This window comes from Apus apus, chromosome 7 (assembly GCF_020740795.1).
Source record: "Apus apus isolate bApuApu2 chromosome 7, bApuApu2.pri.cur, whole genome shotgun sequence".
Taxonomy (NCBI): domain Eukaryota; kingdom Metazoa; phylum Chordata; class Aves; order Apodiformes; family Apodidae; genus Apus; species Apus apus.
In genome coordinates, this window is record NC_067288.1 from 25,684,247 (window position 1) to 25,702,698 (window position 18,452).

The 18,452-nt window shown below is 45.0% G+C and overlaps 1 protein-coding gene and 1 long non-coding RNA gene across 3 annotated transcripts; one reads left to right on the forward strand and one right to left on the reverse strand.

Annotated features, from left to right (window-relative positions):
- The first annotated feature begins 2,272 nt into the window (after nucleotides 1-2,272).
- LOC127387339 (uncharacterized) lies at nucleotides 2,273-13,218 on the forward strand. The gene is made up of 3 exons (XR_007890098.1): nucleotides 2,273-2,588; nucleotides 4,229-4,359; nucleotides 12,768-13,218. It is a non-coding gene; the product is annotated as an uncharacterized LOC127387339 (long non-coding RNA).
- Nucleotides 13,219-13,841: 623 nt separating this feature from the next.
- Nucleotides 13,842-16,118, reverse strand: LOC127387338 (cytochrome c oxidase assembly factor 7). Of its 2 annotated transcripts, XM_051625550.1 has the most exons (3): nucleotides 15,930-16,116; nucleotides 15,710-15,850; nucleotides 13,842-14,440 (listed from the first exon to the last, which is right to left on the reverse strand). In XM_051625550.1, exons 1-3 carry the CDS (start codon nucleotides 16,033-16,035, stop codon nucleotides 13,992-13,994), a joined length of 696 nt encoding a protein of 231 aa, XP_051481510.1. In that variant the 5' UTR covers nucleotides 16,036-16,116; the 3' UTR covers nucleotides 13,842-13,991. The 2 variants fall into 2 exon arrangements, with proteins under 2 accessions (XP_051481510.1, XP_051481511.1); XM_051625551.1 differs by lacking the exon at nucleotides 15,710-15,850 and having other exon boundaries at nucleotides 15,930-16,118.
- Nucleotides 16,119-18,452: the final 2,334 nt, after the last annotated feature.

Sequence of the window (18,452 nt, forward strand, 5' to 3'; positions counted from 1 at the left end):
GTAGGACAGGAGATAAAACAGAGCTACAAAGAAAGGAATCATGTAAGACATCTCTAGCAGATGTGGTTTAGGGGTGAACATCATAGAGTAGGGATGATGATTGGACTCGGTGATCCCAAGGGTCTTTTCCAACATGAATAGTTCTATGATTCTATGATTCTGTGAAACAAACATTGTATTTCCTGACTGTCAGGCCTCTGCAAACTTAAAAAGCTTGTATTTCCCTCGGTGCACTTTCATACCATTTACACTCTGAAGGGTTTTTTTCCTTCCTCCATGATTCTAGTGACCTGCACCTTGCCTGTGAGGGCTGCTTACCCACCAGTGCTGCTGTGGAGCAGGCAGGTTTTCAGCAGCTCAGCCACTCGCAGCTGCCATCGGGCAGCTCCACGGGCTGTTCTGACAAAGCCAAGCTTCTCCATACTTAATCTCATTGGAGAGATTTTCATATTTTTTTTTAAGTGCAGAATTACCACACCATGGTGCTGTAGCAAAGAGCTTGCTATTATTTCTTCTCAGCAGGGACACAGGAGTTGTGCTCTCTCAGAACAGCGGTTCCTACGCTCCAGAGGTCTGGCTCTGAAAGCAGGTGGGATTAGCTCCATCTAAGAGGACTAATACAAAGAAGACAGTCCTGGGAGACTCAGAGGAAGTTAGTATATTTAAGGACCTGGAATGCCTGGAAGCATAGTTTTGCATCTCTTTCATCTTTCCCTTACTTAAGGTAAGGACCATTCTTATTAGCTGTGATAATGGACCAGAGGGACTTGTTGCTGGAGAATGCTGTGCAGGAGAACAGCACTAGGTGAAGCCTTCCTGGAGAGCTGGGACAGGCACGCTGGGTACAGCACATTGTGTTTCAAGAAATGTCCTTACTGACACATCCTTTCTTAGCATCAGCCCTGATGCGTGAGCTGTCCCATCTTGGCATTCCTACAGGACAAATGCTTTATGCAGGACCAGCTCTTCACTGAGTCTGTGCGGTATCCAGAACCACAGTAGCAACGTGAGTGAGAAGGAGTCTTGGGCTTTAATACTGTAATAATTAAAATACTGCAACTCAGTTAAACAGGGCTTCAGTTTGACCAACTGAAAGGCCAAATCCCTAAATTCCAAATGCTGTGGAAGCTGGTTTCCTTCCACAGTCTTAATTCCTGGGAGATGCTCTTTGATGAACAAAACCCACAGAACTGTGACACTTCACATCCTTCAGGGACAATATTTGCCGTGTTGCAAGTCATCCACCTCCAATTCACCCTGAGAGGAAATAGCTTTTTCTGGAGGTTGGAAGAGTGGGACAGGAGGCTGTTTGGATCTAGAGGGATGCAGGAAAGAGCTGGTTGTGCAGAGGGCTCAGCCACTCCATCCTGGAGTTAAGGGTTTAGTCCCTTGAGTAAACCCCCTCTAAAATGGCTGTGAGGTTTCCAAGGAAGGGGCTCCAACTCTCCATCTGCATGAGCAGGAATAAAAGTCACTTCCCCTCAACTGAAGGCCACATCCAGCAGAATGCTCTTATGAAGTGTTATTTCTGGAAAAATAAAAGCAAATTGGGTTTCAGAGCCTAGTTTTAGTCCAATATGTGTTTTTAATTTCCCAAACTAGGGATGTTGATTGCAACATCCTCTGTATGAAGTTCTCTTTTCCCCCTGGCACCTTTGCTGCCATACCCAGCTGGGCACTGCTGCACGGTTGAGCAAACAGCAGCTGTGATTACAGCCCTGCAACATTTTGATAAGAGAAGGGCAGCAATTTTCTATCTCAGGCTATGATGCAGTGTAAAAAGCCTATTTCTGTTAGGCTATTTCAGCTTAAGTACTTGTGCACCATTCATGCCAGCCTCAGCTGGAAAACAGCACAATGCTGCATCATGGACAATTCCTACGTCAAGGCAAGGGGTTCCAACAGCAAAACTCAAGGTATTCTGGACAGCTGTAAAAACACAACCAGCAGAGCTTTGAGATGGAACAAATGAAAAGACATGGAGATGGACAAATGAGAAGTCCCAGTCATATTGGGGCTAATCTAAATTCCTGCACTAAAAAACCTGTGGAAATGATGGTTAATCGTGACCGTAGTTGCAAAGATGGAGCCAGCTGAGGTAAGGTATGTGGTGAGCAGAGCTTGGGGCAATGAGGGATTACTTTTGTTGGTAATAAGAAAAAAAAAAAGGGGAGAGGGAGTCAGCATGTAAGTGAAGGTGGGATAGAGAAAGCAGAGTGTTTTTTCCAGTGCAGGGGGCTCCTGGGCCTGCCTCCTTTTGCCAGGAGCTGTGGGGTGAGGGTCCCCACGTGTGGTGGGTGCTGTGTGCCCTGGGTGCTGCACACCTGGGCCTGGGGGGCTCACCCAGCCAAACAGGGTGTGCCACTGATCACCTCTGCTCTTCCATCCTCAGCCACAATGCTGTCCACTGGACTTCCTTTCTGGAATTTGTCTTTGTTCTGATTTTGATTTGTCTTTCTTGTTTTCCTCTTCCAGAACAGGGTGTTTCCCAGCACAGAGCTCTAGAGCAGAGCTGTCCCTCTTCTCCTCATTGGCTGTCCTCTCCCACAGCAGCTGCTTCTTAAACAGGAATCCAACTGAAGCAGCAAGTATGTTTTGCATTCCAAAATCTGGAAATCTCCTCAGTGATTATTTGCAGATCTCCTTTATTTACTGTGTTTATTACTCTATGTGTGGTTTCCAAAGCACAGCTCACATGGAAACATGCAGCATATTTAATTTGGACATACTGTCAGAGCTTCTTCACTGCAGACAGAACTTGCTCAAATGATTGAAGAAGTATATTGAAGTCTTTAAAACTTAGTGGGTTGTTTTGTTAGACACAGACATCACCCACAGCAAACACTTTTAATTAGTGGCTCTAGCAGTCATGTTACCTCTCTCACTTGCCTTACATTGAGGACAGTTGATTTCTGTATTTATCTGGTGTACTTGGGATGTACATGGTGTGCTAGTGAAGAGGGAGAGAACAATAATGGTGCTGGGCACTTGTACAGCACTTAACTCCATTTTGCTGCATAAATATTAACTGAGAACCTTCACAAGAGCCCCAAGGAATAGATGGATATTATTACCTTTCTATTTAGGGAAATAGCAGCAGAGAGATGGAAGATAGTATAAAAAGGAAACAGAAGTGCACAGATGTACTTTTCTAAGCTCTTCTGTAGTATATGAAGGAGGCCTGTAGATGTTGTTTATAATTCTGCTTACAGCTTACATTTCAATGTAACATGAATGTTAAATCTGGCTTTCCTCTGGCTTTACTGGGAACTTGAAAACAAGGAGCAGAAACATCCTTAGAATTTAACTGAAAGGTGAGAAAGTTAAGCTGCCAGGGAGGATTTTTCTTCCAAATTTTTTATTTCAACAGGCATTAAAGATAGTAAAGAGTTGGAAACAGAATGAATAAAAATCACTTATCTCAGTTAGGCACTCGTTCCTTGCCATTCTGCTTTCCTCAGAGGTAATCATTCTGCTCCTCCACGCACAGCCCTGATTCAGGACTTCTGAGCTGCAGGTCCACACACCGCGGCACCTGGACTTGTGTTTTAAACCTAAACTAAGCTAGAAAAAAGGGACCTCTTTTTGGGCAAATGGTAAACACTGGCTGTTCTATCTTCAAACCTTCAAAAAACTCTCCAGTGCTTCTTTAATGTTGTTGAATATATTTAGTTCCAGAAAGCAGAAATTAATTCCTTCAATGATTAAGACATGTAGTTCTTTAATAGCAGCACTATCCTTGAAGAAACACAATACATAAATTAATTTTATAGCTCATACACCTTGAAAGATGTATTTGTCATTTCAAAGCAGAGACTTTTGTTCTTAAAAGTCTGTTTTTAATTGAAAAGCCTCCCACTGCCTACCTGCAGGTGCGGATGTTTTCTGATTACCACTAGTCAGTCTTCAGGGCTGCTGTGTTTCCTGTTCAAGGGAGAGGGAGATGAACTCATGGTGATGAAAGAGGAAAGCAACATTAGTCTCAGGGGTTAAAATGAGTGGTCTTATGTTGATTCCCATTGAGTTTGCAGAGAGTAGAAACTAATTTTAGATAAAGCATGTTCAAGTAGATGCAATGTATTTTTATACAGAGTATGTAATGCAAAATGTGTTTATGTACTTTGTGATGTTGCAGATGGCATAGACTGAGGTATGGGTGTAACCATGACAGTTTGCTTCCTCTCTGTATGAAGAGCACTGCTGCAGCCTCTTGTGGTTCTGCTTGTAGGTGACACTTGGCCAACATGCAGCAAAGATGCCACCCCAGCTGATTTGCCAAGGCAGCATTTTCTAGGGGATGAAAGGAGAGTCCCAAGGCATTGATGCTAGAACAGAAAGTACTTCAGCTGGGCACTGGAGGTAGGTGAGTTCTCAGAAGTACAAGTCCTCCCTCTTGCTTGCCATGAGTGTCCTTGTGGTGTCACAAGGGGTTGGGAGAGCTATCAAGAGTCTGACAATTTTTCCTAATGTTTGCTGGAGATCCCACTCTAGCACTTGGCATTTTGAATTGTGAACTCTGAGGCATGAGGGATGAAATGAACAGGAATTCAGTTCCGTATGACCGAAGCCTTTGTGGGAAGGGTGATAAGGTAGCACTGACCTGAAAAGGCCAGCTCAGAGTTTTAATGCAAAAAGGAAATGGCAGGATATGCAAATGGGATTTGGTGTCTTATCTCTTGGAAATCTGAGAGAATTGTGCCAGTGAAAGGGGTTTGAGGCCTTCTGCTAAGTGAGGTGATTGAAAGGAAATGGGCTGAGTTGTCGGGTCGCACCAAGAGCTTTTTACTGAGCTGGGTAGATGGGTGAGTTCTGTTTTCACACGGACCTTACTGGGCTTCCTTCCACTTCCTTTGTCTGAAATGAAGGTTTTGGCTGAAAAAATGGTAAGTCATCTTTGTAGAGGACAATGTATTCTCTTCTATTCCAGCTCATGACATAAACTTTTCAAACAACCATCTCAGGTTGTTCAGCCAGATGAGCAGCTTTGGCCTCTTGGATGTGCTTCCCAGGAAGGTGAGAGCAGGGCTGTCTGTGCCAGCAATGGACACTGCCATGGACTCTCTTTTCTGGGGAACTGCACCACAGCCATTGGAGAGCATTCCTAAAAGGCTCAGCAAACCAGCCTGCTAATCACCTCCTCCCTGTTCTTGAACTAAGCAGGAATGGTGCAAATTCCTGGAAAACAGCTAAAGCCTGAATGCAGCTCGTGCACCAGTGCCTCCCATGTTCTTCCTCCCCGTGGTGCCTTCTCTCTTTTCTTGAGTCTTTCTGGTGGGCAAAGCCAGCAGCCCTGCTTACAAAGATGGAATAATTCAGCATGTGCACCTGGCATGTCCCTGACTTATGAGATCTGCTCATATTTTCACCTGGCACAGCCACAACAAAAAACATGAGGAAAAAAATATAAAAGCAGTGTAGTCCTCCTGCATTTCTGACTTTTCCTCTTTTTCTCCCAGTGCAGATTAGTGGTGTCAGCATTTCCTTTTGCTGCACCACAGGACTTGGTGATTACAAATCACCACAAGTCTTTCCCAGGTTCCCAGCATCCTAGTGTACAAATCCTCATCTGCTCATCACACTTAGTGCCTCATTTTCTCAAATTTTGTCTGAGATCCAATGGTTTCTGTTCATCTGATGGCCTTGTGTTCTTGCTTCCTCTTCTGCCCTGTCATTAGACTGGTCTCCAGTTTCCATAGAGACTGCAAGCCTCACCTTGCCCTCTGAATCAGGGTCCCTTTGTTGCATTTAATGATTGCAGAAGGACATTAGTGTGCTCCAGGCACTTCAGTGGAAAAGATGCCTTTGATTCCCTCAACATAACAGTATTTTAAATGAGAACAGCCTCAGACTCTGGTGGGAGTACAGAGGTCAGGTTGTTGTGCAGAGGTTGCTGCACAGAGGCTTTCATGAAAGTGAGTTTCATGGAGCACTGGATAGCAAATGAAGGTGGGACCTTGAGGTCTGGTGAGGACACAAGAGTGTTCTTAGTCCTCTAATGCAGAAGCAATAATGTCCTTAATACAAAAAACCAGAAAGATGAACAGACAGTGATTTCAGCTCCCAGGCATCAGCTGTGTCTGCTGTGACCCACCCCTCCTGTTGGCATGAGACTGGCTGTGCGTGTTACGCTTCGTGACGTACGACGGTGATGATGATGATGTACATGGCTAAAAAGAAACCTTCCAGGCTGGAGCAGCTGAGGGTAGTGTGTGCTATGTCCTGTGCAGGAAGGCAGAGAAACAAGCCCCAAACCTCTCCTCCTGTTAGCACTTCTCTGACAAGGCAGTGACCAGCAGAAATACAGGGATCTATCAGAGCTGCACCTGGAAAGGTGAAATCTCATAACCTGATGCAGTGGTATCACCTGGAGCTATTGCCTACCAGAAACCTGTGCAGTTGTGTTCCCTGTGCTCCTACAGGAAAGAGAGAAAAACAGCGATGTTTTCATCCTGTTGTGCTGAGTGCCCAAGTGCCAACCATGAGAGGCCAGCACTGGTATCCAAGGGAACAGTCCTCCTGCAGGAAAATAAGAAAAACACAGCTGAACAGCATGGAGAGAGGACAGCACACAAAAGGGTCTCCAGAGCAAGAAAGCATTAGAGTTTTGTTGTGGGGTTAGGGTTTCTTTTTTAAAAAAAATAGATGGCTAGTTCTAATATTTTATTCGCTCTGAGCTCTTAGACTGCCTGCAACCTGAAGTGCTGGGGCATTCTTCAGCCTGTAGTGGGTTCTGGAAATGCTTCAAAGAGCTATTGTAATCCCATCAAACAAATCCACAGCTGGATCTGAACTAAAAACAACTGGCTCAGCTTCCAAAAATCAGACCTCTTTGTGTGTGTGCACCTGCCCTCTGGTTCAGCTTTGGCTACAAGCAGAAAGTGAAGGAGCCTGTGATGAAAGACCACATTTCTGTCCCAGCCTTCAGCCCCTCTGCCCTGCAGGGGTTTTAACTCCGTGGAGGCCATTACCTAGTAGATGCACATTAACAGCCTTATGTTGGTGATTTAGGGGCATATTACCACTGGGAATTTCACCCCATGTGGATTGTAGAGGAATTAATGGAGGAGATCTTGAACTGGTGAATTATTTCTGTTTCAGGTTGTCTAGACACTTTGCAGATATCTGAGAGCTAATTTGGCCTGATTTAGGATTATATTTCAGGAAAGACCTGATATCAGAATATCAGATCCATTATCTGGAGCTGGTTCCTTTGTTAAATTAGCAAATTAAGCTTTGGATTGTGCTGATTTCCTGTAGGAACATACCTGGGACCAAGGTCTGGAAATTACCATCTATTTAACTCCAGAGCTAAACAAGGTAGTTTAGCATCCATAAAGAGCCCTAGCAGGAGGCTCTCCATTGCACACAGTGTTACTGTAGCCCTTGCTGCATTCTGAAGGCAGAAGAACGCAGTTTGATTGGATGTTTTCTTGGGATCAGGAGATGCTTCAACAGCCAAATTGAATTACTTGTTCTTTTACTGATTGAGAAATTAGAAGAAAATAGAATTCACTTTGAATTATTTAGTCAGTTGATCTCATTTTGTGTAAGGACAGGTAAGTTCTAGCTAGAAATAATTTCCCTGCTAGACAATTTATTCTGGTTCATTTTTGCTGTGAACCCACCTTTGTTTTCAGACTCTGGTATTTTGATCCTCTTTTTCTTCTGCAGCTCTGCTATGAACTATCTTGAAGTGTTTGGGCAGGGTAAGTTACACTCCAGCTAGTCCTTTAGAACAATTACATAGGTCCCAGCTGAAGGAAGCTGATGCTTGATGTGCTGCAGAAAGTGTGTAGGGTCCCTTTGGTTTTAACTGTATTTATAGGCTGAGCAGGATTGCACATAGCAATTTCTGACAAGAAACAGCATTTGTGTTTCACTTATTAGTTCCAGCCTCCAAGCACAGAGAATACTCAGTCAATTCCTCTCCACACATTCATTTTATCAATTTGCAGTGTCATGACAAAAGCAGAGAAACATCCCATATCTGAAACTGCACAAGGATCTTTCTGAAATAAAATTTTCCAGTATTAATGTTCAATGCAATTAGTTTTCAAGGTTATATCCATTTTCCAGTCTCACAATCTCTCTGAGTCAATCTAGTGAACAGGAACTGAATAAAAAGCTCTGTTCTTTTGTACTTAAGCATGAAGAGATGTTACTTACTTTCCTTCTGTCACCTAATGTATGTCCCAGGCAACATTAAATGCTCTAAGTGAAGCATGAGCAGCCTGAGGCTTGCTGCTCCTCAGCAGTGTTAGGAGGAGGCTCCTGAGCACCAGGTGTCTTTGCCTCCATGTGTCTTTTTCCCAGGTTGTCTGCCATGCTGGCATCTCACTCTGGCAGAAGACCTCACCTTTGGCTCTCCAGAGGGCAGCCTTCCTACTGGTGCTTCCAAGCTGTAAAACTTTTCCATGATTTGGGGTGAAGTTCTCGTCTTCTGGAATGGCAGCTAGTATCCTGGCTCAGTACTGCAGAATGCTGAAGGAAAATATTCCTTGAAATCGAGGGGAGGGTATTTATTTACCCAAATCATACCTCAAGATCCTTTATTGAATCCCCAAAGATTATAATGGGGAAAATAGTGTATACAAAATGTTTACATACCAGGGCTCTGGTATGGTATAAATATAGCCTGAGGTTGCAGCTTGTTAACTGCATCATGACTAAGGCAAAACCATCCTGCATTTGAAAGGACTGAATTACCTAAAGAGCACTGGGGGCACATGCAGGTCCTGCACAAGGAGATATATTCTGACTGCAGGCTTTAGTTTAACACAAGTGTTAGGATGGCATTAGATCAGGAAAGAAAGTTCATAGAGAATTAGAATTGATCACTATGGGGCTTGCCTATCTCCTGTGATTTATAGAACTGTACTAACTGGCTTTTGATTTGTGTTGCAGTTTAAACCATCAATGGATCAACACTGTCACTACAGAGTGATGGTGTGATCTGGAAATGTCCATAGGCTGTTGTGGGAGCAGTGGGCAGAGCAGTCAGCAAACATCACACTCAAGTGTTTCATGCTGTAATACACAGAAAACAGAAATTACAAAGCCAAGTACACTGCAGAGACATTTTGGTTAAATGGGTTTTTAGTGTAACAAAACCTTTGTGCTGCTCCTCTAGAAACCATCCCCCGGATTGCATCTGCTCACATTCTGTGGCTTTTGCAACCATGACAGTCCCCAGCATCCTCTGGTGTCAGCCCCTGGGCTCTGAGGAATGTGTAAAACTCACAAAACCCACCAGAAAAGAATTTGAAATAAGCTCAGAGTTTCAAAAAGATATAAAGCTTTTAACCTCAAATGATATATAATCTCTCTGAGGACCAGTGTCTGTTCATCAAAAATCCCATGCTGTGGTGTTCCTGTAGCCCCTTTAAAGTACTGGAAGGCCACTAGAAGGTCTCCACAGAGCCTCCTCTTCTCCAGGCTGAACAGACCCAGCTCTCTCAGCCTGTCTTCATAGCAGAGGTGCTCCAGCCCTTTGATCATCTTCATGGCCCTTCTCTGGACCCTCTCCAACAGCTCTGTATCTTTCTTGTGCTGAGGGGCCCAGAACTGTAAGCAGGATTCCAGGTGGGGCCTCCCCAGAGCAGAGGGGCAGAATCCCCTCCCTGGCCCTGCTGGCCATGCCAAATGAAGACTGTCAGGATAAGGAGCTTCTAATAAATGCAGATTAGCTTCCTTTTCAAGTTATGAAATTACATCATGGCCAAACAACATTTTTCTTCAATGGCTTTCTTACTCCAGCTCCGTAAGGGCTGTGAGCTGGAAAGCAACTCTGTCTTTCTTGTGGTTCACCGGGTGAAGTGCACTAGAATGCTGAGGGTGACAAGTGCTGTCACTTCTTTCTGTCTTCTCTTTTACCAGAAGCCTCTCATTAGCTGAGAAAAACTCTCCAGAGTATGCTTGAAGCACTGGATTTCAGTTTTGCACAGACAGAATGAGATCTTGCAGAGAACTCCCACCATACTCGTGAATTGGAGCATATGTGTGCATTGTGCCTGTGCTGTTCATAAATCCCCATCTGAAACCACCACTCCAAAGTGGCCTTAATTTTATAATTGCATATCACACAAATTTCTTCCTAGTTGACCTAGGGGAAAAAAGGAATTACAAAAGAGACTATACTACAAAACCATATTACAAACAAGACTGTAAAACAAAGTGTATATGTAAGAAGTATAAAACATCATATTTGGAACAGATATACCATTGTTAATTGTAACTAAGAGTAAAGAGCAATAACAAATTATTAGAAATGTGATAGAGAATGAAATTTGTGTAATTATTGTGGTTTTGGTTATTGTGTTTGTTTCAAGTGTGGATACTGAAAAATGAAAGCACTGGGAGGCTACAGAGATGGCATGTGAAATTAGACATCAAAAATTTGGCCCAGAATGAAGTCTTGTCTTGGAGAAATCTTTTTATTTGTGTGTGGATTCTGGGCCATATTGTTGATACGGTGTCTGGAAAATCCAAGCAGGATTCTAGTGTTTGGTACTGAAATATATACTAGGGACTTTGTACAATCCTGAGTCTTAGACTGGGGGTCTCTGGATTGGGGGTGTCATTATGGGTGCACACAAATGGCCTAATATTAGGACCTGAATTGAATCCCTGGGTGTTAACCCAGCACAAACTATTGCAATAGTAATACAGCTCTTACTTATTTTCTGATCTGTTTCTTGCTTTGCTATGACTCCTTTTCCTCCCTCTGCCTTCTTGCTACACCCCCCAAAAAAGCCCAACCGTGAGCAGAACTGTCTCGGGCTGAGGTCTAGTGGGTGAGAAGCTAGGAAGCAGAAGGAAAGGAGGAATTCTTCCTTCTCCATCTACCAAAGGAGGAGAAGAGCTACCTGGGAGAGTTCTCTCTCACATGCTGAAATGAAAAATTGCAGACAGAGTGAAATTCTTTTTGCACTGAACAAGAAGCCTGGGCTGTAACAAGGCTCATGTTGCTTTGCTTTCCTGGTGTGGCAATGACACATATGAAGTCTCCCAGACTGTCCATCTAGGCAGGTGTGTTCAGCTACAAGACCTACCTTCACACATACATTTCAGAGAGGAGTTGTCACTGACAGCTGAAGAAGAGCTAATTTTATGACAATGTAATACAGAAACGGAACCACCACCACAAGCCTGGTTTTCAGTTTCTACGTCATGTGGTTCCGCTACCTGATAACATCTTTTGTCCAGAATTAATCTAAATTACAAGCAACAACACAACGTGATGGAGTGTCAGTGTTGTTCACATCTCAGAACAAAACCAGCACTCCTCTGGTGATCTTTTCACAGCTGCAGAAAGCATCCTGCAGCGAATGCTTTCATCATTCAGAGCCATGTATTCATAAGTCTATTTAATTAATTAGAGTTGGTCAGCATTCCTTCTGAAGCACGTTGCTGCTTTATTAAAGGAGAGCAGCTGTATGCTAAGATTAATACAAATGGAAGAGAAAGCAGTGGTTCAGGAGCTGTGAAGCTGAGATTAAACCCTTTTATTTCTTAGACAATCCACTAATCCTGAAGAGATCAACAGGTCTTCCCTATCTCCACGTATGCTATTATGATCACGTATCTATCACTCTTTCTTTATGACCTCAGAGGCTTTGGAGGAGCAATTTTCTTCCCAAGAGGACATCAAATATAGCCTTTCTGACATCAAGTAAAAAGAAAGAGCAGGAAGCCATCAGCTTTTTGGTAATACCCTCATAATAGCAGAGCAAGATGTTTATAAGCCAAGACTTGCAGTACAATTTTCACCTCTTACAGATTTTGATCACATCTCCTGAACAGACACTGTAGGCTGAGCACAGCCTGCTATTAGTAGAGTCTGTAGTCTCTGCTACAGACTGCATTAACCACATAAAATTTACAGTGTGTAAATCTGGCTGATCTTTTCTTGGTGTGTTTTTTTGTTCTTGTTTTTTTTAATGCTTTGTCACTTTGGAGGGAAAATAGTCAAATAGGAGAGGGCCTTACCCATCTAATGCATCTGCTACATCATCACTGTGTGTGATAAAAGATAGGTGGTTTTATTCTGTTCTAAAACAGGCAGCAACCTGTTCACAGACAGCCTGAAAACACTTGCCACTGGTTTGGATGGTGTTTTAGTGTAACAAAAGAGCATTCCTTCATTTGGGTTTGCCTTTTCCACCAGTGGTACAAAATTTGGATCATACTTCATAAACTAATCTGTACCAACAAATTTAGCAGCTTTTATGAGAATTGCTCATTTTATAATACTTAAACTCTGCAAGTCTCTGACTTCTCAAGTGCTATGAAACAGCCTCCCTGCAACATGGACTTTATGTGGCTTTAATTATCTGCAAAGTGTGTCACAGTTATTGAAGATGTTCCCAGCTGCCCATTTGCTGTGTCGGCTGGAAGTTCCCTGGGGATCACTGGCAGTCATCAGTCCTGGTGGAAGAAAGCCTGCAGGTTCATTTGGACTGAGGATCTGAACAAGCCACTTGGAGGCAGGGGCATTACAAGCTCAAAAAAGCAAAGATCAGGGCTCAAAATGTCAACCAATTCTCCAACACCTTGAGTCACCTGTAATTGCTCACTTCTGCACACACAGCTTCCAAACTCTGATGAGTGGGCTGCTACGCTCCACAGAGGGAGCACTTACCTTTCCCAAGTGTGTTCCTCTAGAAGAGCTTTACCTTCTTGAACTGCCGTAAAATATAAGCCACGGTAACAGAAAAATTAATCTCACTTTTGTCACCACTGCAATTTTTATTATTTTTTCTTTGCAGGCTGCTGAAATCAGGAGCCGTGGGCCTTCCAGGAAAGGCAGGTTGGGATGGTTTTCACCTGCTGCCACCTGCGGTGACAGCGTGTCCCTCTCACCACTGTGCTGCGGGGGTTTTCATTGAGCACTAAGCACGTCCCTTCCAAGAGGTCTGTCAGAAGGGCAGTGAAGTTGGAATCACTGCTTTAATTCATACGTGCTCTGCGTGGAGACAGCAGATTCTAACAATTCTGCTTTGAATTGTGGCAATGCCCAAGTTCGTGTTGTTTTTTCTCCCGCCTGATTAACTTCAATAGTAAGTTTGTATCTTTATTCAGACCACAGAGAGCATGTTCTAAATCAGCAGCAAATTTGCAGCAACACACACACACACATCACAAACTTTGCGTATATTTATACACATAAAACCTGGTTCCAACTGAATGCTTAATTATTTATAAAATCGAAGTGTACAAAAGGAGTCCATAATAAGCATTTGCACAAATTAAATAATTATACTAACAGCCTGTAAAACTTACAGACTGAATTGAGAAATAACAAATTCTCAAATTAAGTGATGACATTAAATATATAATCTAAACATCAGCAAGATGTCAAATTATTATTTCTCCCTATAAAAAGTAATACCTTGTTTTTCTCCTCTCTACAAGTGCCATTTAAATGTTAAAATGGCAGAATATATCTAAATAAGCAAATCCAAATACAGCCTTAAGTATAACAAATGTTACCTTCAGCAAATAAACCTTGTCAAGTTTCTCAAGCCATCCTGGTACAAAGCAGCCTTAGAGCAGATCACCCAAGTGTGCACACTGTCCAAGTTCCACAGTTGTAAGAGAAATGGCACAGCTCTGAACACCTGAGTTTGGGATACCCTGCAACTGTGAGTTGTGTGTGTGTTAGAACTGCTCTGAGCACAGGCCTTGACACTGAAGTGCTAGACACAAGAGAGAGCCTTTTGTCTGAAACCATGGGGACAAACCTCCAACAGGCCCTAAGTTTTGTGTTCTTTAAAGGAGAGGAGGGATCTGAGCAATGCACTTAGGAACTTGTGTGTAGAAAGGCACACCAGAGTTAGTAGTTTTTTAAATCCACAAAAATATGTTTATTTGCATATGCAAATACTTACAGGATATTTCTTTGTTGTAAGCAAAAACTGTATGCTCACCATTTAAATAACAAGTTCACTTGCCATTTAAAACTGCAGTCTTAGTAACTGCACCTGACAGCCTTACTCCCCAAATACGAAAGAATGTGGGGCTTCTTTCTGTTCTCTATGCAACTTTTTTGCCCTGTTTTTCAAATCCTCTGCCTTAGCATCATTCTTCTCAATGCCATCTCCCAGTTTGTACATTCGACTGGCGTTGGCACAGGCCCATATGTGACCCAGCTCACACCCTTTCAGGGAGTACTTCAGAGCATGGTTCATGTCCTTAGGGACCCCAGGTGCTCCTTGGAGGTATATAACACTGAGGTTGAAGCAGCTAGGAGCAAAGTTGCCATCACAGGCTTTTGTGTAATAGTCTCTAGCGACAACAGGGTCAGGTTTATCATCGTTTATTCTCCCATCATGGGCCAACAGCCCGACGTTATGGCACGCGTTGGCTGACTTCTTCCCTTCTTTCTCACATGACTTCATAAAAGAGTTGTAGGCAGCTTTCAAGTCTGGGTTGAGTCCACCTGTCAGCCAAGAAACCAAAAGATAACTGGAAAGACACTTCAAAACACATGGAAGTTCTGTGCTTTGCAACATGCTTCCCAGTGCTCTGTGGGAAAGGCAGCATCCCTCACTTACCAGAGAATCGTAGAATCATCCTGGTTGGAAGGGACCTTGAAGATCATCAAGTCCAGCCATAACCTAAATCCCCCTACCATAACTTAATTTACCCGTTCAGTGCTTAAATCATGTTGCTAAGCACTACATCTGCATTTATTTTAAACACCTCCAGGGACGGTGACACCAACACCTCCCTGGGCACTGTCCAACAACTCTTTCAGTAAATAAATTCTTCATAGAATAGAATCATCCTGGTTGGTAGGGACCTTGAAGATCATCAAGTCCAACCATAACCTAAACCCTACTTCAGATGCTACAGACACCATTTAGGACTTGAGAGGCACTATGGTTGTCTCAGTTGCAAAGGTTTTGTTAATGTCTTCAAGTTAGGAAGCCCTCCTCCACTCCCCAGTGATCACACCTTACACAGACAAAAAAACCCCAAACACTATTTCTACTACTGCATCTACAGATTTCTTAATGGCTCACTAGACAAAGTACTCTTTTGCCAGTATACCTACAGGTGCACTGAGATGGTTACTAGTTTTTAACTGGAGCAAAATATCATCTTCCTTCCTAGTACTGTCACTTGGAAGAATACTCAGTAGTTTAACTGCTTGCTGTCACTGTACCAGCAGATACATCTCGGGCAGACTTGGGGCCTATTTATGTGCCTGTAAGAGGTGTTACAGTCTAGGTTTATGTCTTCCTTACTTTCTCTAAAAAAGAACATGCAGGATAAGAGGAAATCCAAATTTTAAGAACAGGACACGCAACAAGATTCAGCGCGGGATATACTTGTCAGTTATACAGCCATAATGAGTTAACTAGTAGTTAACCTGAAGATGATTCTTCAGAAAGAACAATTTAAGGTTTTCCACCCTTGCCCAGCTTTTATTCTGCGACCATAAAAGAGGCAGGACGGGCAGTTTTCAAGGTCAGGAGGAAAGGCAGGCGTTCGGCAGCTCTGCAGCAAGGACCGCGTCCCCGCCCCGCGCAGACCGGGACGCCGGGGGAGCCCCCGCGGGACATCCCGCCGCACCCGCAGCTGTGCCGAGCACCAGCGGCGCGGGCACGGGGTGCCGGGCGGCGGGCAGGAGGGCTTCAGGGGGCAGGAAAGGGAGGGAAAGCGGGTCAGGGACGCGGCGGCCAGGCCGCCCAGCGCCGCTCACCTTTGCCGACCGCCTGGTAGGCCCCCAGCTTGTAGCAGCTCTCGCTGTGCCCGTGCCCCTCGCAGTTGTCGCGCAGCACCCGCGCCGCCGCCGCGAAGTCCTTCTTCACGGCCTCCAGGTAGTCGGCGAGGCTCTGGCAGCCTGCAAGGCGCCGGTAAGGGGGCTGAGGCTCCCGCCGGCCCCGGGGCGGCGGGCAGGGGGCCGCGCGGGCTGCGCTTACCCTCCGGGTCCTTCTCCTTGAAGCACTGGTAGCTGTACTCCACGTGCAGGTTCTCCAGGTAGGCCCGCACCTCCTCCTCGTCCTCGAAGTTGACGAACCCCGCCATGCCGGAGCCGCCAGCCCGGCCCGCGAGCTCCGAGAGCCCGATTCGCCGCCTCCCGGCAGCGCCGAGCGATGGATGCCGCGCCCGCGCCCGGCGCGCTCCCGCGGGCAGGCAGCGGCCACGAGCGGCGGGACGAGCGCGCGGGCTGGCCGGCACTGCGCGCTCCCGCCCTCGGGATCCCGGGGACGGGCAGTCCCGGAGTTCCCAGCAGGAAGCATCGTTAGCGCTTCCCGCGGGGAGCTTCGCGCCGCCGGGACGGGCTGTTGCTGAGGGCAGGTCCTCGGGGCGGTCGGACCCCTGAGCCGAGCCGGGCCCGCGGGCACTCATGGCCTGGAAGCCAAAGAACGTAAAACTAATTTTTAGAAGGGGGGAGATGCTGCTCGTGACCATCACCAGCAACCAGTCCTTTCTGTCGTACAGCAGATCTCACAGGTGCTTTTGGAAGAGAGGGGAACCCTGCGTCCAGTCTGTCCCAGCAGACACTGTCAGGGTTGTCAGAAACAGCCGGAGACAGGCGAGCCATTAACAACACACAACAAACCCTACTTCTCTAGCTACGGGTGAATTCAAGCCAGAGGTGGTCAGGATACGCACACAAAATACGGCTGCCTATCCAATTCCAGCCGTTTTGAGCACAAATGGAATTTTCTGAGAGTACAGCAGCAGCACGTTGGAAATGCACCTAGCAAGTTGCTTAGAGTTAAAATTAGTTTCAATCAGCATTCCAGAATGCTTTGTTGCAAATGATTTCAGTCACACGACGCCAGCCTGCCACGCTTTTTGGGTAAATGAAGCTCAGTTAAACCCTGTGCACAGGCTTCCCCCGGAAGAAACGTGATTGTCTATTCATGGCTGGAGCTAATTGAGACACCAGCCGCTGCTCGAACCGGTGGCACCACCTGCAGGGCCTGCTGCCGAAATGCCAGTGACTATTCCTGACAATTTTCAGTATTTGGGTTGGAGTTGCCATAGAATCACCGAATGGTTAGGGTTGGAAGAGACCTTAAAGACGATCAGGTTCCAACCTCCCTGCATGAGCAGGGACACCTCACACCAGACCAGGCTGCAGGAGCCTCATCCAACCTGCCCTTGAACACCTCCAGGGAGGGGGCTTCCAGAACCTCCCTGGGCAACCTGTTCCAGCACCTTCCTACCCTCATGGTGAAGAATTTTTTCCTGATGTCTAACCTAAATCTTCACTCTTTCAGTTTAAAACCATTACCCCACAAGCTAAAATCTTGTCAAAATGTATCAACCAAAACCACTGACATGTCTCTGAGATGGAAAGCAAGAAGATCCCTAGTTTGGGCCACACTGACTGCTGAGAATTTTGTGGGTAGTCCTCTGTTCTGGAGATGGCCTTTGGAAGATGAATGGAAGAAACATGGACTAAGAATAACTCCCTTTACTTATTTATCCATACTTATATAAATTATTTCTTCTAAGCAGATTAGATTTTTTAGAATGATAGAATATGCTGAGTGGGATGGGACCCATCAGGATCATCGAGTCCAACTCCTGTCCCTGTGTAGGGCACCCGAAGTGGTTACATTCCAAACACAAGGACTTTTGATTCTGTTCTTGTCAGATCCTGAGCATGTAATTCATTTTCTCTTCGTCAACATCCTAGTCTAAAGAATCAGGATGTTATGTAGTCCTTTAACAGGCAAAATCGTGTTTGATAACACTTGTCATCTTCTAATGATGGAAACATAAATCATTTCAGCAATTGTTCCTTAATGTTTATTTAAGCATTTTGCTGCTTTGAAAACAAGTATTATTTAAAGCTGCTGCTGTGTGTAAAACCAGCAAGTCTTAAATTAGAATTTAAACTTAAAAGGTTTATCAGTAAACTCTTTATAATTTCACTTTCCTTGGAGGACAAGGTAACTCTTTCACTCTTTGCTTTGCAACCTGAAACAAAACTACAACTCTATTCTCTTTACCAACAAACAGATTGTAGTATGTATTTGTTGGGAGACAGGTTTTCATCACTGCTACTGAAATTACTTTCTATAAAAGCTTACGGCAAAGCTCCTCTCCGACATGGAAGCAGGTGGCAAAACCTATTGTACTCGAGCCTATTATTCATATTTCCAGAGTCACCTACTTCGGGCGGGAAACGTTTAAATTACAGAGGTTAATCCGTGAGCAGCAGGGATGAGGCTGAATTCCAGGCTGTCAGAGGTCACGCAAAGCCAAGGACCCGCCGCAGAACCGCGCCAGGCCCCAGCACGGGACGGGCTTCCCCCGGGCCCGGGGTCAGGGCAACTCGGTGTCACGGAGGGTCTCACACACCCCCTGACACGCCAGGCTTGCCTGCGTAACAAACCCTCCCGCTGACACCTCATGATTTTTAGCCCGTGCCCTGGGTTTGAAGGTTCCCACTCAGCCCGAGTTTGCCTGGCGCGGTCCCTTTA

What these genes read in the sequence shown, in the direction of transcription:
- LOC127387338 (XM_051625550.1), bottom strand. Translation starts at nt 16,035, where the DNA reads ATGGCGGGGTTCGTCAACTTCGAGGACGAGGAGGAGGTGCGGGCCTAC. An exon ending in CAAGGAGAAGGACCCGGAGG is followed by an intron (nt 15,851 to 15,929) that starts GTAAGCGCAGCC and finishes GGCGCCTTGCAG; the next exon opens with GCTGCCAGAGCCTCGCCGAC. An exon ending in CTACCAGGCGGTCGGCAAAG is followed by an intron (nt 14,441 to 15,709) that starts GTGAGCGGCGCT and finishes CTTGGCTGACAG; the next exon opens with GTGGACTCAACCCAGACTTG.